The following is a 24,135-nucleotide window of genomic DNA, read 5'->3' as shown; positions in this document are numbered from 1 at the left end:
CCCTTTACTTTTGCAGTGCCCAAGTCTGCCACCAGCAAAATTCCTGCAGTGTGTCTGTCATGTGTAGTGTGGTTTATGTGACCTGGGCTCAGCTCTGAGCAGTGAGAGGTGCTGGAGCCCATCATTTCTGAAGAAAAAGGGAGAGATTTGCCCCCAGTTCTTTCCCTCAGACTGGAGTGCCTCCTGGCAGCAGAGGGATGGATGTCAGAGCCCACCTCACTACTCTGCTCCACCCTCTCCACAGCTTCCCTACATCTCTAAGCAGGAGGAGCTCAGGCTGGAGAGCCAAAAGGACCCTGTGACTGACACTGGAGCACAGGGCAGGAGCACCTTCACCTGAGCCCACCCTAATGATGCCAAGGCAAGGATGGCAGCCCCAGGCTCCTGGCACTCAGTGCTGCCCCAAAATCGTGTTGTAGGGCTGCTGGCAGCCTTTTTGTGCAGCCCTTTTGTGTGGAAGGGCTTGCGACTGCTGGACGGTGTTTTAAGACTACTGAGCCCTCTTTTAAAGTGTACAGCAGAGAGGATAAATTTACATCAAAAGAGACAATTTTCAAAAGACTGGGGAATGTGATCTTTTTGGGAAAAGCTGTGAAAACCTCTCATTTAAATCAAATCAAATTAAAGCGAATTCTAAATATTGCCTTTAGCATAAATGTACCAAAGAAAAAGTGGATAAATACACTGCATTAAAAGTGATCTATTTTACCTTAAATCCCTTTTTGGTGAGACTACTAAATCAGGATAGTTAAAAATATAAAAGTTTTCTGGCTATAAAAAGCAATAAACACCTCATGACAGCATTTACTTAGATCCAAAGTTAATTCCTACCTCCTTTCAAACAGACTTGCCTACTACCCTGCATTTTCTGGACCTCCACCCAGTGTTCCTAAGGCTTTTGAGACTCTTCCTACTTGCTGCATGCACCTGATGTAATGCTGATATGCCCAACAAAGCCTTTGCAGTTTGCTCCCTGACTGACAGAGCTTTCTGGCCCATATAAGCACTGCTGTTAAGTCAGCTAGCAGGGGGCAGAAGGAAAATAAATAGGCTTTGGAGACATCTCTGATGCCTCAGGGCAAGCAGCCAGGAGCAAATAAATACAGCTGAAGAGCACAAGAAAGGGTATTTGCTTTTCCTTTCACAGACATATATGAAAGGGTTTGTTGCTGTGAAGGGGAAGCAGGGAAGGGGAGGGCCAGTTAAGCGTGGTTGCAGGAGGCAGACTGCTCATCTCTGACTGCAAATGCTGTCCTTTACAGCTTTATGAGGCCATTTGTCAGGATAAATGTGACTGTCCCAGAAAAGTCAGCAAGTGTACTTACAAAGCTGAGAAACCCAAGGCCCTTCCTTCTGCCCCACTTGATAATTTGGAACAGATGATCAATGCCATTTTGCACGAGGTAGCTGTCATTTTACCACAGAAACCACAGAGGAAAAAACCCTGATGTGTTAAACCAGAATGAACTCAGCCAAGTAATAGCCCCATTAATCACACAATATGTGAAATGTAGTTTTTATAAGTGCCATTGAAAAGTCATGGAGCTCCTTTCAAGTGGTTCTCTGTGGACAGAAATAAAAAACCTTGATACAGCACGTAAGGCAGAGCTTCCTTAGGGCCAGAACAATCCTACCAGGGGGCTGGGTGTTTGATTGATATGCAGGCAACAGCTTAATTTATTTAGCTTGTTTGATTTTATTGCTAATCTTATGATATGCCTCTAATGAAAAAAAAGGCTTTCTGCTCTAAAGAAGCAGTAAAAAATGTAGTATATTAGCAGGGCAAATAATTCTGCAGGCAAGGTTTTACATCTTTCATATGGCTTTCATTCGTTTTCTACTTGAAACAAAAACATAAAGAGGAGGAAAAGGTTGATTGTGATACATACAAAAGAACACAATGCTGAAACCCAACCAGCTCCTTGTCCTGCTAATCTCCAAGTATTCTCTTTAAATATTACCATTTTCCTGCTTTTTCTGTACACAAAGTGAGGAAGCGCAAATGACACCCATAAAATGGGTAAAAATAAAGCACATCACAATAAAGACTTGCAGCTGTAATAGCACTTAGTCTCCTGATTTTTGGTGCAGAGCAGGGGAGACAATGTGCAATTAAAATCCTAATTTTAATTCACCTTTTATACTTTTCACCTTGCAATCCCTCTATCGACTCCAGAGATTCCTTAATTAAATGGACTACTGGATTCTGAGCCAGGCCCCCAGCCCTGGTGTAAATGAGATGTCTGAGCCATAACAAGATGGGCAGACACAAATTGCTGTGCCTGGGAAATGCCAAGCCAGCAGAACAGACTCCTGCATTAAAAGCCTGTGTAAATTAGGGATAATGGATGCTGGGGAAGGGAAATTCTGAGGTTACTCCAACTTTTGCTGTGAGTCTCCAGAAGCCCCAGGGATGCATAACAGTGGCATTTTGCTCTTCATATTTGACTCTTCACACTCAGGGCTGTGGTAAGGAAAGACTTGTCAGATTCCATGCAATGAGATCAATGTATGCATCATGAGTAAAACATTTAAAAAATCCTGTTACCCAAACAGCAAGCTGATAGACCAGCTAAAAAGCTGTCACCAGGAGCTTCTATATGGTTGGAGCCACGCTGTGAAACAGAGTGAGAAGCCAGAATTCTTGTCCCTGGCACTGATCCTCTACCTCACCTGAGGCACTACCTAGTCTGGGTTAGGGCAAAGGAAGCCAGCTGAGGCAGGACTTGATCTAGCAGGGATCACTGCATCTATCTGGTACACTACCCTGCATTATTATAAGTTTTGCAAAAGCCTTTTTCCAAAACAGTTTCAGGACACTGTTTAAATTGGGTGCATTCAGATTCCATGCAATCACTTAGTTACATTTGTGTATCACATAACTCCAAGGGTCCATGGATATTCAGAGTACCTGACTGGGACACTTGGGAGCAGTGCAATCTGGAGACACAGCTGATCATGCTGTGTCTGCACACTCTGAAACCAGCTAACAGGCAGACCAGCAGGCTTCTTGTTCACACTGAAGCATGCAAAAGGAGCTCTATCAAAATCTCACTTCTTGGGTCAAGATATCTTCTCTTAGGCATCAGCAAAAGAGATTTAAAAGCAACTTGAAATATGACTGATCCCTTACAGGGATGAGAGGCTTACTCAAAACTTTTAAGGCACTTGATAATCTCTGGAGGTCTTTATGTTAACAAGATACTTCTGCTGCATTTCAACAACTGTAGACTACTATGTTAAAGGATTTTATTAATGTTCATATCCTAAAACTTGGAAAAAGTGAAGGGGAAGATCTGATTGTTAAAAGTAACTACAAAGAAAGACTCATTAAAACTGGTGCAAGGACTTACATTAATTCCTAGTTGCTGCAAGGCCATCAGAATTACATCATTTGCTGTATCAACATTGGTTACATTTAGGGTTTTTGACTGTGAACAGAAAAAAAGAGAAGGAGAAAGTGGCATTAAAATTTTGGATTTGCAAAGAGTATCTGAGTAGTGCAGTAGCTCTGCATAATTCATTGTTAGAAAAAATGAGAATATCCTGTTAAAATTTTACTTGATAAATAAATTATACTACATAGATAAAGGTCCAGCTGTCTGAAACCAAGGTTTGATTCCTCTGCTTTGTCACACACTTTCCATATTTGCTTCCTGCTTCCCCAACAGCTCAATCAGAAGAGAGTATTACAATTACTGGGACATGACTTCCACATTAAAATATGCAAGAAGTCAGAACCACTAACTGCACTTTTACACACTGCATAAGGGAAACATAATGGTTTGATTAATTTAAAAGCATGGAAGTTTCCTTTGAAAAATGAAACATTTCAAGGAGTTTTTTTTCAGTGAAATATCAATTGTTAATTTCTGTCCTTTTCAACTGAAGATCTCTGTGGTAAGAAAGAATTGTACACAGGCTGTTCATCCCCATAACCTTTCCCACATTCTATATAGATTTCCCAAAGCTAGATTTGGCTTAGGACCAGAAGCACTTCCTCTTGGAAATATTCCATCCAGTTAAAACAAGACCTTTCCAGCATCCTCCAGAATCTGCAGATAGGCAGTTTGGAAAAGCACAGAGCAGCAGAGACCCCACTTTCTAACCAGCTACAGTGACCAGCACAAAGTGCCAAGCTCTGTGTCAGCCAAAGTGCCACTTTCCACAGCCGTCTTTCCAGAGGGAGATTTCAGCACCTGCTGCCTGGCACCAGCATGGCTCCTGTCCTGCTGGGCAGTGCTCTCTGTGCCTCAGCTCCATGGGCTGCTCCAATGCTTGCAGCACCACAACCAGGCTGGCCTGGCCTCCCAGCCAGCTCCCACACACGAGGCACAGGTCACTGAGCCCCTGTTAGAGGCTGGCTTGGCTCTGCCACCAGGACTACACAGCTTGCAGACTGCAGCTGGTTCATGGCCAGACTAAAGCCTTGGCAGAACCAAGGCAAGCCCACTGCAACAAACCACCCAGGCCCACCTTAAAGAACAGAAGGTAGCAGAGCTGGGATGTAGATGTTTACTGCCAGTCCCAAGAGAGTCTGCAATACCCTGTAGCACATCAGTTTTATGCTGGCCATAAGATGTTCAGGTGAAACAAACCCCTGACAGTTTGCATTTAAAAAAGATCTGAGCTGTACCTTTGTGTAAGACCCTGGCAGTAACAAGCTGCCACTGCAATGAAAGGAAATTAGTGAGAATACTGTGTATCTTGCTTCAGGACAGATCTGAACGCTCATACCATAAAAAATTTAACATTTGCCTGAAGCAATGACATCTGGCTCTCAGGAGTAGGTCAGCACATTTGCATAAGTTTTGCTCTTGGCTAGAATACAGTTTGTGCCTTGTGTTCAGCCTTCCCTACTGTCCAAAAATGAAATAATTCTTGGGTGTCTCCAGCTGCTGTAGCACAGGAACCACAGCACCATAAGAACTATGTGCATCACAAAATTTCCATCTGTTCCTCTACTGTTTTATTACTGATAATATCTAGACTACAGGGTGTCGTTCCTAGGACTGTCAGTATCAGGACACCCATATATGGCACATGGTCTCCTAATTATAGCTAAGGAGAAAAGACACTGCAGAAAGCCCCAACAAACCCTGGCACAAGACTGCAACACCTGAGTGCATGTATGATTTATAGACTTTTACACCTGAGCAGACCTTGATCTGCAGTCCTGCATTTGAACTGTCACAATTATTAGTATTGCTTATTAACTTTTGTCTTGGCAACCTGGCAATTCTGTCATTGTTTACCTTAATAATGATTTTCTAGGGGGAAAAAAAGAAAAAGGGAGACTCTTTATGCTTACATTGATGCAAATATAGAATTCTAAGTGGAGAGTCATTACTGGGCAAAGACTTACAGTGGAATCTAACTTCCGTGAAAATTTCTTATGCCCTTGTCCATGCTCCTTAGGATTCTGAGCTTGAAATACAGATGTCACAAGCAGTTAGAAAGAAATGACAAAAAGCAGAGGAAGAATGGTTTGATTATCACTGAATGCTAGGGTATCTCTATGGAACTGGCTACATACAAGAATTTAGCTTAAATAGGTTAAAAGTTATATAGTCAAAAAGGTACAAATCACATTATGGATGGCCTTCCTTTACCATCTAGTCTTTGCTTATAAATTCACCAAAAATCAATTATTTGATTAACACACTTAAGGCAATTTCAGGGTGCTCTTATACACTGATTTACTGACTTAAGATTATTATAAACAATAAAACAACTGTAACTGACATTTCTGGAGATGCTTATGCATAAATTCTACTAGAGGTGTTTCTTGGGACTTCACACTGTTGTCTTTAGCTCATTTGCCAGAACCAGTATTTCTTACCAAGCACATTGCCCTTAAAACAGAAATTGTGTATAAAAGACAGGGAACAGACATTTCAGGGCTGTCTATGCAAAGACTTTTCATGGGGCTGAATCCTTAAAGGAGATTGCAACCCAAAGGAAACCTCTCAATATCCAAAGGATTTGCAGGTGACTAGCACTTCTAGGTGATGTGGATTTGGAGCCCAGTTTAGCTCAAGAACACTTACGTATGCACAAGTCCCCACGTCCTTTGCAATTATCGTCAGGCGAATGCTTTTAGGATTGTCCTTTTCCTTCTCTTCTCTTATCCGACTGACAAAACAAGTACAAAACAAGTAAATTTTTAATATTGCACACATAAATAGCAAGACATAGATTTATACAGCAATCAAGCAGTAACTTGGTAAGGAGATCATTTGCAGATGTACTGCAATAAAAAGATCTCTGAGGACAAGGGAGCATCCAGCAGTGTCTGGAAGGGAGGCTGACTGTGGCCCCCAGTAATGCCCTCTTGCACTGAAGTTCATTGCAGAAATCAGAGTAAGCAGCAGAGAAAGAAATGGGAAAAAAATCAAAACTACCCATCATTGTGATGCCTGAGTCTGCACTACAGACTCCTTCTGGAATCAGTTCCATCAGTACAGACTAGTTCAAAGGACTGAACAGGAGAACAGTGAACTGGAAATCATCCCAGCAAGGATGATTTAAACAACCCAGGTACTCTGAAGAATCAGGTAAAGACACAAGCCTCGACCAGAAGAACTGGGCAACCAGAAAACAGAACCCTCCAGCACTGGGCATGGTTTTTCAGAACAAAACACAGCCAGCCTTGAGCAGCAGACAGGTTAGAGCAGAGGTTTCTGAGCTGGGCTTGCCTGAATGCCACCACCATGGAAAGAGCTCCAGGCTCAACTCGAGCCATGGTGGTAGAGGCTCCTCCTGCTGTGTTGGGAAGGAACAATGTGTGATAGGAATTGCTTCAGTTTTCTGCTGAGCACAGCGAAGCAATTCCCTCCTTGCACAGGGACTGTTGCATAAAGCACACATCTTCTGAGGGAGAAGACATGTGATTTTTTTTTCTTAACATTTGAAATTTTATTTTTCTTAATATTATCTATCATGATGGCTTAAGCACCACAGCTTATGGAATCACTGGTCTAGACCAGGACTCTTCCTAGTGTCTTTAAAGACCATATAATAGAGTACCTTTGCAAAACAGACAGCCATGCTTCCTTTTGTTCTGCAGACCTGAAAGAATTAAAAGAAAAACAGGACAAATCAGCCATCATTCTAAAACCAAAACAGTCCTTCTACAAACCACAATGGAATGCACCTTCTCTTGATAGCAATTTCATAAATACCTACAAAAACTAAAAGGTTTATCCAGATTTGAATGAAAAGTCTGCTTCCCTGCAAAGTCAGCTGAAAAGCCTGCCAGGGAGATCCAAAGCCCCAGTTACCATTTTTGCCACAGAAGGTAAAGCTTCACCAGTGAATTTCGCAGGAAATGTGTTGAACTCTGAAAGTAATGTCCAAATAGAAGAGGAGGGCACTTAAAAAAAAAAAAAAAGGCTTAATTCAAAAGTTTAAAGGTATTTCCTCAGGTACACAGATTTCTTTCCACACTAATTCCTATTTATTACTTGTTTTATCAGCACATCACAAAGTACATAAAAGCCCACTGTACTTAGTAGGGTTTAACTTTGGACATTTTGAGGCTTATCTCATTTCTCTTTATCTCATGTGTATACTTGGAAGGATAAAAAGCAGTCCAGTAAAATATAGCTAATAATATGACAGTTCAAGGAATCTAACCTAATTTTGCTTCAACTTTCTTGATTTAAATCCCAGCCCAAATGTAACTGCTATTTCCACCGCTGCTTTTCCAAATCTAGTTTTCCAAATTTACACAGCAGGCATTTAGGGAACTACAAACCTACTCAGTGATGCTGTGAGGGAAATGCACTTTATAACGTTAAAAAAATTATTCTGATTTGGTTGTTTCAGTTCTGCTGGACAGACATCTATGCACTCATGCATGGCCCTTTAAATTTTTCTTTGTACCTACATCAAATAATTTCACTTCTGTAAATCTCTAGCTGTTTTTGACTGAAGCTATTGCTTTCTTATTCAAGTACTTTCAGTTATCTATAAAGGATCACATACTGCCTTTAGAGCAGAGCTCCTGAAATCCTGGCAAGACTTCAATTGAAAATCAACAGAAAATTTCATCTCTGCTTCGGGACTATTACGTGTAAAAAACAAACAGCACAACCAGCTCAGGAGAGTGCAATTTGTAGACAACATTGTCCTTAGATATGGACAATGGGACATAGAAATTAAGCCAGATACTCTGGCTTTTGCTCTGTGTTGATAAAGAAGAAAATGTGATTCCTGAGACTCAGGCAAAGCAGCTGGGATTTCAGGGGGATGGTGCCCTCCCTCATCCAAAGCAATGAAAGAGCCCTCCTGCTGAGACTAAAATTATCCTAATCACTAAAATTACCTCTACAGCCCTTATGTGTCTTACAGTCAATGCTGCAAAGACAGCCAAAATTTTTTTCTTGATATAAAAATTCAGAGATTCTGCTTTAAGAGGAATTTTGACATTTTCTCTGGCACAATTAAATCAAAAAAGAGAAATAGGACAAAGGTCATTATTTCACTGTAAGTTTTCTGCTACTTCCAATACATGGCCTTCTGTTTAAAATTGTCATACAAGAGTGTCTTTGATCCTTTCATTAGCTTGGCTGTTTAATATTTGTAGTTCATCTTATTAATTAGCCAAGGTATTTGCCGAGTTATAGCAAAAAAAGGTAATTTCCACTGAGCAAGTTTGTAGCACAGAAAGTGCTTTCTCAAATGATGTATTTTCTCAAATTTTAAAATGATAAGTGAGATGGAAGATGAGGTATGGAGGGCAGCTTGCTCAGAGCGGTAGAAGGAATTGGTTTGAGAATCAGTAAGCTCCTGCTCCCCACATTCACTGGTGCTGAAATGAATCTGTGATAGTCTCATGACCTGTCAGCCTAGAAACATTTACATAACTCGTTAAACAAAACCTATCTCAATTCTTACCTGAAGTTTGCCACACAGTTTGTGGTGGGCCAGCCCAAAACAAAGGACCTCTCTGGGTCTGTGCTGCCTTCACACACTTCTTCTGTACAAAATGCTGTCCACATCTCACAGAGACGTGCTTGGCACTTCAGCTTGAAATGAGAGTGTGACCTGCAGGTGGAAATTCACAGGTGTGTGACACACATGAAAACACAGACAGCAGATTAAACAACTAGAGTTCTTCTTCCTTCAGGCACATGTGAGGCTTGTACTGGAGCTGATAGAAGAAGCACTTCTGCTTCAGTTGAAGAAAATGTTTTATTGGGTTGCATGTAAAAACATACCAATTTTTCATTTAAATGGGATCAACAAATCTCTTATTTGTGAGATAAACAGATTGCTTCTGGCATCCCTGGACATCCCCCTTCTTGGGGAAAAGCTGTCCATGTCTAGAGTTGCTCTTCAAATCTTGCTATGAGGCAAAGGTTGCCACTTGTATTTGACTCTCCTTTCAGTGACTTTAATGCCATTGAGGAGTTCACAATACAGTTCTATTGCTTAGTCTCAGGGTCAAAAATGATGATGAGTTTAGGTAGTGAATACTAGGCCAGGGCAAATGAAGCAAACCTGAAGAAAAAACAAGCAGAAAATTGCTATTTGTGTTAACTATAGCACAGGTCACCACACAGCCTTAATAAACTTCCTACATGGAACATAGCACTTGGAGAATGAGCCATGACCTTGTGCATTCTCAAAATATTTACTCATCTACAAGGAAGAGACATAATCTGCCCAATTTTTAAAAACGTGGCCCTTCCTATGTTTTATGCAACTTAACAATTGAGTAAAGGTCAAATTTACAGAATTTCACATTTTAACTTCAACTCTTCCAATAGATTTCTGTTTATAAGTGTCCTTCCTTTGTAGGATTAGTGAGTGGTAGTGCTATGTGAGAAACAAGTAAAAACTCCCGAAGTCAATCCAGCTCTGTAGCACTGCTAGAGCCACTCACTTCAAGCCCTGCAGAATTACCTGAGCTATGGTTCTCATGACCCAGCAGGGAAAGGCTGGAGGAGAAGTGTCCCCTCCCTGAAACCAAGAGCACATCAGCTCACCAGTGTGCTGCAAATGTGGACAGGGACAGTGCTGGGCACCATGGTGATTAGTGCTCTATAAATAAATATGCCAGGTAAGCAGTTTCTTAGGGCTTTGGCACACATGGACTACCTTCTCTGAGATTAGCCTCATTTACAAGGTATTTGATTTGGGACAGACTGAACTAACACAGTCTGAAACACGAAAGCACCTGACCCTTGTGGCTTTAAAGAGGACATAGATGAACCTGGCTGGTCAGAGTTTTCCAGCTGACACTGTGCTAACAGGTGTGGTGGGACAGAGCAGCACATTCAGAGGAAGGTCAAGAAAGAACCACCAGTACTTATCAAATCTAAGGCTATGGTGTCTCCTGGTCAGCTGAACATTTCACCTCTCTTTATTACATTGTGCTACCCAATTAAAGAGAAACTTGAAGAACAGGAGCATACTTCAACATGCTTGTTAGAAAATAAATGAGTTTATGATGCAACAAGTAAGGTCTGTCAAGAATACAAAAATAACTGTATTCTGACTGACCATTGAATAAATTGTGAAAACATAGATTTACCAAAAAATACAGCTGTGAATTCTAATGTAGATATTATCAAATGGGTGTCTGGTCTGACTCCACTAAATCAACCTGCTGACCCTCCCTTTCTCCTCAACTTCTTTTTGCCATTACCCAGTACACTGAACACTCTACATGCTGTTTCATTTTTTAATATTTACAGTCCATAAAGCCAGATCCCTACAGTGCCAGTAGCAGGTGTCAGCAGGGTGTTGGCAGAAACACAGGGATATTCTCCAGTCATGCTTGATGTATATTCTTCCCTGTTTGCCATGCCTAGTCACAGCTTTCAGCTATTATCAGTATTCAAGTGGCCTGGTTTCCAGAGGTGCTGAAGCAGTAGCCTCCATTAACATCTAAAGAGCCTGAAGTATAATTTTATCCCTATCTGCCATGTCCTTTATGCAATCCATGGCTTCTTAGCATTTGTGAAATGTGTCTTCTATTTAAATGCCAAAGCATTACCTTTAGAAATGAATATATTGCTGACTAAGGAAGCAACTTGACAGAACATTTAAAAAATGGGTACAGTAACAATCTAATGAGTATTGTATATTTTTAAGGAAGTCCCCTAGCAAATGTTACTGTGAATATCAGGCAGATTCCAAATCAACTGAAATCAGTAGAACAATCATGAAGACCATGCTGTAGATACTGGCACACCCCAAGTTATGCCACCTCTGCAGAGTACACACAGTTCCTTTCGCTTACAACTGGATACCTTGCAGCCGATAACAGATGGGAGATTAATTTCTCTCCAGATTTGCTAATCTCCTTAACTGAATTCTCTGACAAAAGCATTTATGGACCTACTGTGAGACTGCTGCCATAATTCCATGTATGAACTCAGCCATTCATTTCTATGTCCAGCCACTTCAGGAAAATACCCTAAAAGGCACATATATGTATGCAGGTGCACATCACAAAGGAGAAAAAGAAAACAATTTCTCTGCGTCTCTCACACAAAAACACAGTGAGACACCTTCCTTACTGATCTAACAGATCCTTGTAATAGTTACTCTGCCAAATAAAGACATACACTCTCTGTAAGAAATCTAATCAATACAAAAAAAAGAGTATAACATTTTACATACTTGACTTTGGTTTAGTTATAAAAACTCTTTCAATAAATTCATTTGTGACTTAACTCTCACATGAAGGTAGTGATGGACAGGGCAGCAGAGGAGCACAGCATGTGAGTACCATTCTTATTTTTTATAAACTAGTCTAATGCATCATAGGAAACCGTAGCAGTTTGTATTTCAGATATTATTAGAAAGCAGCAAAAAATGAACCCACAGGCCCCTTGTCCCAAGTCATACATGGACCAGTTATGGACAAATTTCAATGGGAGCAATGCCAATTTGTTGCCTTTAAGCAGGAGCTCAGTCCTGTACAAGAAGTTTACTCAGCAAGCTCAGAGGACACAAGATATTTGTTCTCTTTAGCAAAAACTTGTCCCCATTTGCTGGCCATCCAAAGCCTGATTGTACATGAGCTCCATTTGTGCAGTGATTGGTCACCTGCAGCTGAGCTCCCACCTGCACGGGCCCAGCTGGACCAAAAAGATACCTGAGGGGTTCATATGCCCCAAGCTGAAAAACTACTAGACAGAATTATTCACAAGGAATAATTCTGAAGTTAAGTCAGATTCAACTGTATCACTAATTCTGTGCTAGTCTTACTGCTTTGACTCTGTACCAGCTATTAAAAAGTCAATGGCAGTCAAGAGTCACAGCTACATAGCAATACACACACTTGGGTTTTCCTTCTAGGAATCAGCATTGGCATTTTAGTGTGAGATAGCTTTAAAAATGCTGATTTTTAAGTAGTATTCATTAGTGACAGCTCTGATGCTTTAATTGCTGACAGGGCAGCTGTAGAGAGAACATCCCAATTAGTTCTTCAAAATACATGAAGTAAAATCACTCAAAATACTATTTTTGCCATTTCTAGCAAAGACTTGCTCCCCCCTCTTTTTCACATGCAAAAGCACAAATTGTTCTCTTCCACCTTTTTTAACATTGTTTCTCTTCACCACATTAAATCACATGCTGTAGGAGCTGTTATTACTCCCTGGGGACCAGATTTTTGTGCGGTTACACCAACTAGTGCTTTCCTATGCAAATAGTCCCACTGGGACCCAGCCAAACCTGCAGTAATGTGCAGCTCAGGGGCTGTAACACAGCTTGTGCTCAGCAGGCTGACCAGAGAAGGGGGCTTTATCCCTCATGACTGTACTACTCTACAATTAAGGAGCTAAGCTAGTGGACCATGCCCACAGAATAGCCAGTGGACAGAGAGAGAGAGACACCCAAGAGCACTCCCCTCACCCATCAATGCTCTTTCAGCACAGGTGAGTTTGCCACAGTCAGGAGCTGGTTTTGCCTCAGTGACTGTAAGAGGAACCCAGAAATGTATGTAAGTTGCAAGTATTTCACTTTACAGCTGAAATTAGGTGAGGTGAATTCCACCCTAAACCAGCAACAAACAAAAATCAGTACAGTAACAATGCTGCTACTGCTGGTGCTGGTAGAACACCAAGATTTCCCCTAAACATCCTTATGTTCTCCACCCACCCATAGCGAAACGTGTTTTGTGTAAAATATCCTCTGTGTTGTCACAGCACATCAAGTGAGGGAGTTCAGCTGGGGGGCTTATGTTTACTATGTGTGATTCAAACAGACACAGCTCGGATTTCTACAGAAAACACAGACTTCTGGCTTTTCCCAGAAGCCCCTGAAACAATTGCTTAAGCAAAATGACACATTGCGAAAGCCCAGGATTCACATTGAGACTGCCCACCCTGTGAAACCACAACACAGTGCCTAACAGAGAGTGAAGCCACATCAGGATTTTTTATTATTATTTCTCCATAACCCATAACAACAAGTGAAAGCACCCTATAAAACTGCCTTAAACCACAAATGCCGCATGAAGCTGGCATGCTCGACACAGCTTGTAAATGTGATTTAATTGTGAATGGTAGAGTGAATAATCAGAGCTCAACAGCAAGCCTGATTACACATGAACACTACCCAGACTGCTCAGCATGGCTTCCCCTTCCCCATACTCCTTCCTTCTGGCAGAGGACAACCTACAGAGACAGACATGGCAATGCTGCCTGCAATCTCTATTATTTTTTATATTTTTTATTATTTTTATACAGCTGCTCATGCCTGGTGTGTATCAAAGCAGCTTCCAGGTAAGGGTTAAAACCTCTAATCCCTCTACAACACAACCACTGGTGTTATCCAAACCCCACAGGATGAAGATGACCTGTCTAAAACAAGAAGTTGAAGTAGCACATTGGACATAGCTGAGTGCCAATGAGTCTTTTGTAACACTGCACTCCCAAAGTGGAGAAGGTGACAAAAAACAAGAAATATATGAAAGAACATCTGATGCTTCCATAAAATGTTGCATCTTGAAATTCCTCTATGGCTATGAGGCTTTCAGAGGTCCCTGGAGAGGTCAAAATAAAATGTTTCCTTATGATTTGGGAAGATTTGCTACTATAAAAGCATTCTGGAAATCCATGCTATGTTCCACTGAAGAAAAAGTCTGCTCTGCAGGAGCAGTACCTGAGGGGCTTACTCACTTGGACTTGGCAACAACCAGAAGGTCTGTGAAGAGGAAAAGGTGTCGCTCCTGGGTTTGCAGACTCGTCTTCAGCTGCACGTGGCCGTCCAGAATGAGCACTCGGTTGTGGCATATGAAAGACTGCACAAGGGGCCATGACTCTGGGCTGATGGGGGACAAGCAGCCTTCCCTGCAAAAGGACATAAAATAAATGGAATAAAGGAAAGCAAATCAGCTACTTGCCTGAGAGTGAGAATCAGGCAGTGACTTCCCATACCTGCTGCCAAAAAGTAATTTATTTGACCCCATTTCAGTGAAAGGTGAGAGGCACTTACAGGATAATTCAGCAGTCAGATTCTGACACAAAATCTGTTAGGGACTGTCCTCACTGAATCTTTAGAGCCCAAGCTGTAAAAGCTGTAGCTGTAGCATTTAGCATGAGTAGCATTTAGCAAAGGACAATAATATAGACTCCCCATTTCTGCTATTTGTATTTGTTTCAATTTGAACTGAAGTCTTGGAGAAAATATTTCATCTCCTGTAGGCTCTCCAAATAGAGAGAGGACACATAATGCATGATGAACAGTGAACTGCACACCCACCTTGATCAGAATAGGACTCATACTCAGGGTTAAAAGCCATTTACAGAAATTACTGAGAAACAATGACAAATATAAGGTGTTACTGAACCTTGCTAGAGACACACCACGTATTAGATCAACATGAGAAGGCTGCTCAGCCTTTCTCTCTTCCAGCACACAACCCAGAAGCACTGAATAAGCTCCTGCTACAGGGTTTGGTTGTGTGGCTGGAGCACAGCAATGCTCATCTGAGGCTGCTGGGTAATCCAAACCCAAGCCTGTGGGGGGAAATACCAGGCTCTCTCCTAGAAGACACTGATCTTTTCAAAGGAGGTATTGAGTAAGTTGCAGCACAGGGTGGAGACATGATTCTCTCAAACTCTCCTGATCTAACTGTTCTACATAAAGCAGCTGAATAGTTACTGAAGCAGAAACAGATTTTCTCTAGCATGATGGTCAGCTTACTCACCCAGCCAGGATATCCCTACCTTCTGAGCCTTGCTGTTAACAAATGACCATTTATATGGAGCCACACCAAATGAATGTGAGGGTCTGAGAGGAGGATACTCTTTCTCTAGGGTTCTCTAGAAGCTTGTAGCAGGTCTGGAAAGCCAGAGGCATGGCCTCAAATTCTCATACTAAGCTGAGAGAACTGAACCTGGGTCTCCTATACCCTGGTGTACCTTAAATAATGAATTTCTGGATTAAATCCAGGTACCATCAGTATCTTTACCCATGATTTTAAAATACAACTTTGCAATTATTTGCTTTCCCAAGAGATGCCTCCAAATGAACCATTTCCCTCTGGCAAAACAAATCAGTTCAATTTTTATTCAAATATAATTTACTTATTTTTTTCTTGTTAAAAAAATTAAGCAAACACTTGGCAGGATCAGCTCGGCACGGGCAGGCTGAAACGAACAACTTTGCAATTCCAGTTTATTCTTGGTCCCATTGGAATGGATGACAAACACCTAAAGACTTTTCTGGGACAAGAAATGGAGCTTATATGGTAAAAGTCACAAAACAAACGTGGGGGGAAATGAAAGAAAACAAGAGCAAGCACAGGAAACCTTCAAAGAAGGTCATAAACCTTGTACCTATGTTAGAGCCTGGATGACTCATGACCCTCCTCTCCTTGATACTTGTGGCTGGATTATGCAGAAAGTTATTTAGGAAATCCTGACAGCTGGGAGAGAAAGGATAAGCTCCAAGATTGGCCTACATTAGCAAGACACACTTTCACTGATGTATAAAGAGCTGGCAAGGATCCCTACCTGCTGTGAAGGGCCTTGGATTCCCCTTTATGGCTGGAAATCTTCAATTTTTAAAAGAATTCCTCAACTTATTTTGTCTTAAACTGTGTCTTAATCTTGTCTTTCATTACCTACCCCTTCAGGTAAGAGAGAAAGAAGAGGAATGACTTACAGAATGAAAAATGCAAACCTAAGTTATTTGGTCATTCCTATGCAGAACGGGTGTCCAGGAGTGTGGAGGTTAAAGCAGAGGGAGGAATTTTGGTCCAGCATAACAGGGATACACACTGTGTGGCCAGCAACAGGAGCCAGGGGAACAACAAGCACCTCTTCTACCCTGCCACACCCACAGGACTAGAAACTGCCAGCCCACCAGTTCATCAACGAGTGTTAGGTAACTGGACTCCAATTCATTAACTCCCTAGCAGCACTTGGCACGGGAACTCAAGCAGAATTCAGGAATGCTGATGAGTCCACCTGCATGAAAGCCATGCATGGCTTTTACCTGAAAGATTAAATCAGGAATACACTCACCTGTACTTGAACCCAGTAACAACAAATGCGAGGAAAACCCTTTTCATGTTACACTGCTGGACGCATTCTTACAATCATAAGGTCTGGCTTTTATGTCTCCATACAGGCAATTCTGTTTGATTATTCCTATTTGTATGTTTTCTACATCATGATTCAAGCCCAGGAGCCCCTCAAATTACACTAAGCAAAATCTTTGCCATGTTGGTACACAAATGAAGGTGTAGTAGGTTTAGTACTGCCAGAAGGATCAAGTGAATTGAACTGTCTTTTGAGCCAGTGCCTTTCAAGCACATCTGTCAGCTGAACTCTAATAAGCAGTCTTACATACACTAATATTAGACCTTACCTGATAAGCCTTATAAAAAAAAAAAAAAAAAAAAAAGAAGTGACAATATTTTCTTCAAAGTGGAAAAAAAATCAAAGCCATTAATTTAGCCAGAATATTCTAACGCCCCAGGAACAAGGAACATGGAGGAAATTCATGTCAGCAGCGACAAAAATGTCTTTTGGAAAGCAGGCTTTTGATCCTCTCAATTAATGTTCCTTTGTTACAAGACATGAATGAAACCCAAGTGTTGTTACATTGAAAATGCAGATCAGCAATATCCTCAGGCACAGGGATTTATATGAGAGAAGTATTTTTGCAGTTCAGTTTTTAATGGCTCAGTGATTTTTCGGGCCATTAAATGGATCTAATTCTGAAAAAGTGCTAAGTACATAAATACTGATTCTTTGAAATCATTTCACAACTATGTACTGTAGGTATAAATCCTGCATGCCTCCACTGGTGCTGAAGCTCAAGTAAGGACCAGAAGTTCTTTCCAGTTTTCATACAATCAATCACAGAAACATAGAATGTCCTGACGTGGAAGGGACCGACAAGAATCATTCAATCACAGAATCACAGAATAGCCTGGGTTGGAAGGGACATTTAAAGGTTATCTAGTCCAACATCCCAAGCAGGGACAGCTTCCTCTACATCAGGTTGCTCAGAACCCTGACCAACCTGACATTGAATCTTTCCAGGCATGGGGTATCTTAACACCCCTTAAGGAAACCTCTTTTACAGGCCACCTTTAGGTACTGGAAGGCTGCTCTAAGGTCTCCACAGAGCTCTTCTCCAGGCTGAAGAGTTCCAATTGTCAGCCTTTCCTCTTAGGAGAGGTGTTCCATCCTTCTAGTAATCTTCATGGCTTTCCTCTCCTGGCTCCAATACGTTCATGTTCTTTCTGTGCTGAGGACCCCATAACTGGACACAGAACTCCAGGTGGGATCTCACCAGAGTGGAGTAGAGGAGGAGAATCCCCTTCCTCGACCAGCTGCCCACGCTGCTTTTGATGCACCCTAGAACATGCCTGGCCCTCCTGGCTGCCATGGCACTATTGACTCATATTCAACTTGTCATTGACCAGGACTCCCAGATCCTTTTCTCCTGGAACTTTCCAGTGTCTCACTTCCCAGTCAATCCATACATCCACAGTTGCCCCATCCCAGGTGCAGAATCCAGTGCTTGCCCACGTTACACTTCATGCAGTTGGTGACTGCCCATGTCTTTAATTAATATATATATAATAATAATTTAATACGTCTCTCTGCAGGGCCCCTCTGCCTTCCAGGGAGTAAAACAGTTCCTCCCAGTTTGGTGTCATCAGCAAAATGATGTAAGGGTACCTTCAGGTCCTGTGTCCAAGTCATTTATGAAGACAGTGAAGAGGATCTGCCTACAGGTGTAGAGCTTGCAGCTTGCAGCATAAATCTAACCTTGCTTTGGCTACAGGCCAGAGAAGACACCAAGCAGAGCATCTGCTAACCTTCCTCACCGTGTTCAGAGACATCAGACTTACTTTGTATACCTCAAAGGCCAGTTTTGCATGGCTCCAAAGAATAAGCAATTTATCCTTTAGGAATAATAAAGCAAATGAATCAACTTCAGTGTCTCTCAGTCAAGTACTTTACCATCACTGAATCACAGCTTTGGGCTAGAGCAGCGCACTGAGAGAAGCAGGAGCTACCCACATCCTTTCAAGGCTAGTGAAAACAGCAGCTATCTGCACCTAATGCCTACAGTTCAGCCCACATTATGTATTTTTGCCAAAATGGATTACCAGTCAGGGAAAACATGTCATTTGTGACCAGCAGAGATACCCCCAAAAGCAAGCAAGATCTAGAAGGTAAGTTCCTCCACTTTCTTAACAGAGCTTATATTGGAAATGAGGTAACAGTACTTGCACTTTTTTTCTGTGCCTCCTACTCTGACCCTTAAGCTCCTAAACAGTCCTGTGAGAAGGAACTTCAACAGGAGCTTAATAGATGGTTTCCTTGTCTTTTTGCTAATGATTCAGGACCTGCTAACTGGAGCTTGGAAGGCAAGATGGTTTACTGCTGGAAATCAGTCAACACTCAGACATGTTATCTATCCTGTGGCTAGAGGGTGTTTTACATTCAAGATAATTAACTTACTAAGGTAGTGAGAACAATTATTTAAGTAACCAAAAGCAAACAGGTCCAATTTGGTGTGCAAGAGCTCACCAAATAAGGTGAGATAAGGTGGAACAAAAAACGCAACCAAATCTGTAACTCAGCAGTGAGTACTGACTCACACTACAGCCCTCCTTATAGTGCACCAAAGGGCAATGTTAAGGTTTCAGAACTTCAATACACAATGAATTTCATCATAAATGGCAAGCTGGATGCGACTTGAACTGCATTATAGCCAACTTGAAAAAATCATCCCAGACTTTGCCAAAATAATCACACAAAACAGATCATTGTGTTCTGTATGCTAAAGGAGAAGAGTGAGAAACTAAATGAAAGAAGAGCTTTTCTTGTACACTGAAAACAACTGCCTATGCTCAGGCCTGAACACAGGGCAATGGAGATAGTCCTGCTCATGCTCCTGACGAATTTAGTTTGTATCATGCTGGCAGCTTATTAAAGCACATGGCTTGAAGAATCACTCCTCAGGCTAGAACAGCTGTGAAGAGAAAGGAGGCTACAACTGCACTACACCCATTTGCAGGCCTACCTCCAAAATCTGTCAGCAAGGGGCTTTGTCTTTGAAAAACAGCTGAGGAACAAGCAAAGCCCTGTGTAAGTTCTTGAACATTCCCTCAAATGTTCTTGATCATTGAGCTGTAGATGGAAAGTTCTTGATCAAGTTCTTGATCATTCCCAGCTGTAGATGGAAAAGGGAGATACAACACGGTACTCCTCAATAACGCTATCTATCTGGAGATGTCCTTGTGACAGTTCTGGCTTGGCACAAACCATCTACAGATGGAAAAGGGTGCTGAAAACAGGGATGTCAACAGCCACACCCATTTCCCATGACTTGCTCAGTCCAGCCTGTCCCATCTCCACTGCCTGTTCTGCACAACCACACAAAGCCCTGCCAGTCTCAGGGATGAGCATTCACGGCCCCCATTGCCGCGAACGAGGTAACACAGACAAGGCTCACCCACACGGAGCAATCTGCAGCTCAGAGCCCTACTTAGGCTGATATATATAGCTATAGATATATATAGAGATAGAGATTTAAAATCCTCTGCATTTTTAAAGGTGCTAACTGCTCCTTTCTGTCACTGCCTCTGAACCACAACCAGTGCCCTCAGTGAGTCACCCACGTGCTCAGGATCTGCCCACTTCAAATCTTTGTGACCCTGAATATGCACTTCATCTACATTTGTATGGCACTTTATTGTAATAAATAATAATTAGACTTGGAGGGCGAAAGAAAGCACAAAAAATATGGGCTTGGAGGGTAGGAGTGTTTTCCAGGAAGGCGGTAGGTAAGATGTGGGCCAGTACAAAGCTAGTATGCAGTTGTAAACTTACACGGACTATTTATAGAAGGGACTTTAATAAACAAGCATGAAACTCTCTTAATCACATGGGCTGCCAATCCATTTCTGAAAATCTGCTGTCAATTGATCCCTGCTATGCCAAGGGAGCTTCGTTCTGAGGATGCTGGGCATGTTTGCATGCTGTTATCTTTGGTAAATTTTATGCAGTTGAAGCAGCACTTTGTGAAAACAGTGCAGCATTCCAGAAATAGCAAGTCTATTTTCTGCAGCACTCCTTTAAAGTCCCCTAGGCCATCACCATTGGGGGTACAGTAGCTTTTGTACCCTGAAACAAGTGATATCTGCTTGGTTTTTCAAAGAGCATTAGTTGCTAAGTTTTACAATGCCTGATTCTACTTTACAAGTGTTTTTTACTGGTTGCAGCTTCTTTTTTACAAGTAATGTGTTTGAACAAATACAGGGCAGTCACCCCTCACCCCTGCATTTGCCCTTATGGACTGTGCCACTGGATCTCATAGGGACTCCTCTGACCTGGGGCAAGTATCAGCCTCAGTTCACAGCCTCCAGCACAGGACTGTCCTCATTCTATGCAGGCAACCAGCTGGACTCCAGAAAATTATACCCAAGATCAAGCAGTGAGTCCCAGCAGGGCCACAAAGACTTCCCACCAAAATGTGCTACAAACTACTCTCAGCACTGGCAGGGCAAGCACAAGCCTGGACAATGGAAGGAAGTTATATGTTAATTGGGACTGGGAGCAAGCTTTACTCAGATAAATTGACTAATTTACATTTTAGGGCAGAAATCAAGGTTAAAACTCATATTTATGAAATTGGATATGACTCCTCTGCTTCTAAAACTCAGTGTGCACATTTTAATGCAATATTTATTGAGAAAAATATTCCAACTTAAATTATAATAGGATTCTAAAAATTGTCTTGTATCATCTCTGCATGATGTCAAAACCTTATGAAACATAATAAAAATTACTATAGAGAATAAGGTGGTGGTTTGCACTAAATGTTCCAGGTGCTGAGGCACATAACAGACTACTTTTCTGTAATCTGGCAGTAAAATATCACATAGCTGTAGGGTAAAATGCATCATTAAAACAAAATCCTCACACTTTTCAGGCTGGAAGCTTGGCAGCTTAACTGTAAACAAAGCTGCACTTAAGTAATTTTTACATAGCCAAAAGGACACAATCCTCTGCAGAGCAAGCATGCACCACAGCGTGGAGGCTGGAGACAGGAAACACACTTGTGGTTTGGTTTGCTTCCAAGGCTTTTTGTTTTATTTTAATAAACAGCTGCAAGGTGTTTACTCTGAAAATTTAACACAAGGGCAAAATTTTCTATTGCTATAAATTAGCACCACACGTTTTGGTCATATTTTGCCTATTTCCACCAGAAAACAATTTAGGGCAAGTGATGTAAATCCTGCTGAAAAGCTCTTGCAGTGTGGGTGTTCTCCAGTCAGTCAGCAAGTTCAAGGGGTTTTGGTCTGTGGCCCCCTGAGCAAGTGAGACGTTTGGGAGAGGACATATTCACATGCAGAAGTCAATAAAAGCTTTCTGGCCTTTGGAAGAATCAATCCTCTGTTCCCTACTGCAGTTCCCACTCACTTTTACTGACCGACATAGCAGCACCACCTTGAGTTACTCTCTCTTTGCAGCTGCACCAGGGAAATGCCATTCCAGGCACTGTCTACCCAAACAGAGATCTTATTGTTCATACCAAAAAAAAAAGGTCACAAAAAAGTGACCTTTGTGGGGAAAAATAAAGAAAACAAAGATAATAAAGAAAAAAAAAAGAAAAAAAGTAGGATGAACTGAGGCGAAAGAAAAGCCCAAAACCTAACAACTCAGCACTACAGTTCTGCACCATGGATGTCTGGGCTTTTGGAGCTTCTCATGGCCTACAAGAGCCTGGATGCACAGGCTACCTTTACTCCTACCAACGAAACTCCTTCCTACCCATTCTGAGGAGACATACAGAGGAGCACTCTGGGATCTCAGTCCCACTAGGAGATCCAGTATTATTTTAGTTGGCTGAAGAGATACAGTTTTTGTCCTACCTTAACTTTTTTGAGAAGTAATAATTTCAGTTAGGAGAATTAATCCTACTTAATCACAACTGGAACATTTAAAAGCCTGGCTCAACTCCATTGACTTTGACTTACCTCATAGATGAAACTGATCTTTTATTCAAAAGGTGTTTTCATATATCTTCTTGTAAAGTGTATTACAAGAGTTCAGCACAGGTCATGTAACAGTCAGGAATTCTTGGTGACCAAAAATAGCTGGGACATTCTGCAGATCTCTACAGAAACAGGTAATTTAAAGCTGATGTGCACATGAGGTAAAAAAACTGGTGTAGACATCTTTAGAAATCCCTTCTGGACCATCATGAATGGCTGTCAGTGAGCCTACATGTTTCTGCTGACCCTAACATGTCCAGCTCTGTGTCACACAGGCTGCAGATGGGCAAGAGCAGGGCACTGGTGTGACCATGCCCTTTCAACAGGGAAATGGCATTTTCTAGTTGACTGCCTGGGTTTACTTCCTGTCAGTCACCCCACTCAATCATTGGGTAATACCAGTGAGGCTGCTCATGGTCTCTCAGAGTTTCACTGCTCAAGAGCCCTTCCCCTTTAGAGTCTGATTTTCCCATTATTGAAGAAGCAATTCAGATAGGTAGGTTTGGATTAGATCTTAGGAAGAATTCTATACTGTGATTGTGGTTGGGCACTGGCACAGGCTGTCCAGAGAAGTTGCAGTTACCCCATCCCTGGCAGTGTCCAAGGCCAGACTGGATGGGGCCCTGAGCAACCTGGTCTAGTGGAAAGTGTCCCTTTCCATGGCAAAGAGCTTAGAAGTAGATGATTTCAAGGTCTCTTCCAACACAAGCCATCCTATGAGTCTGTGAACTGTGGGACACAGTGGGGTGAACTCCACAAAGCCCCAGCACAGACATGAAAAGAGGACATGCTCAGCCCCTGTACTGGCTGCAGTGTGTAAGAACCACTTCTCCAAGAGAGATGACCAATATGGGTGCCAACATGGAAGACAGGACTGTCACTTCACCTGTCCAGTTGTAACAGGAACAAATCTGGCTTTGCTTTGCCTCCAAGGCTTTGAATTATATTTTGATACTTGTACTACAGCACAGGAATTATCCTATTACAGTGAAGAGATTACTTAATATGCCTGCTGCTGCCAGCTATGGCAAGTGTAGTGACCCAGATTCCTTATGAACATGCATGGAGCCACATGCACCTGTTTGCTCTCCCATAACTCACTGCCCACCTATTTATTCAACAAGTTTTTCAAGAGCTACTCAGGCAGATTAGTCAGAGGTTCCTACTCCACAAGTGATCTGAGCTGGGGAGAAAAGCTGTTAGAGGATCGCCCACATCTCTGTGCCTTTTGATGATAATTACCTGTTCAGTGCTGCCAACAGCTATGCTGTACTGGCATGTGCAAAAGCAAAACTCCAGGTGTTTGGTAAGCTGTCTGGTCAGCAGGACAGTGTCTAAACAACAGAGGCACTTGAGAGGTCAGGAAGCCTCTGAGATGATGTCTTTCTGTCATGGGTTTAGAGTCTTGCCCCCAAGGCTTATTAGCCTTTATTTGATCTAGCCCCCAGTACTCAAACATTAAAGAGTGGGCACAGAAAATACCTAAATACAGACTGTTACTCCCAGGATGTGATTAAAAACCCCTCACCAGCAGCTTTGTGCACCATGAGGACACAGCTGGACCAGGAGAAGCAATGCCACGGAGAGACCAAAGGGTATTTAACGCTGGCCCTTGTCAGAGGTGGGAGCACCACGAG

General features: G+C 42.0%; 1 protein-coding gene across 3 annotated transcripts in view; it reads right to left on the bottom strand.

Moving 5' to 3' along the window:
- Positions 1–24,135, bottom strand: part of ARHGAP20 (Rho GTPase activating protein 20) — a 56,591-nt gene that overhangs the window by 16,323 nt on the left and 16,133 nt on the right. For all 3 annotated transcript variants that reach the window (XM_036404155.2, XM_036404153.2, XM_036404156.1), the window contains exons 3-7: positions 14,145–14,315; positions 8,902–9,051; positions 7,030–7,071; positions 6,051–6,135; positions 3,354–3,431 (exon numbers count right to left, since the gene is read on the bottom strand). In XM_036404155.2, the coding sequence (XP_036260048.1) occupies positions 3,354–3,431; positions 6,051–6,135; positions 7,030–7,071; positions 8,902–9,051; positions 14,145–14,315 (526 nt within the window). The remainder of the gene's footprint in view (positions 1–3,353; positions 3,432–6,050; positions 6,136–7,029; positions 7,072–8,901; positions 9,052–14,144; positions 14,316–24,135) is intronic.

Source organism: Molothrus ater, chromosome 2 (assembly GCF_012460135.2).
Source record: "Molothrus ater isolate BHLD 08-10-18 breed brown headed cowbird chromosome 2, BPBGC_Mater_1.1, whole genome shotgun sequence".
Lineage (NCBI taxonomy): Eukaryota > Metazoa > Chordata > Aves > Passeriformes > Icteridae > Molothrus > Molothrus ater.
The sequence above is the reverse complement of the archived record's forward strand: the minus strand, read 5'-3'. Positions and strand labels throughout refer to the sequence as shown.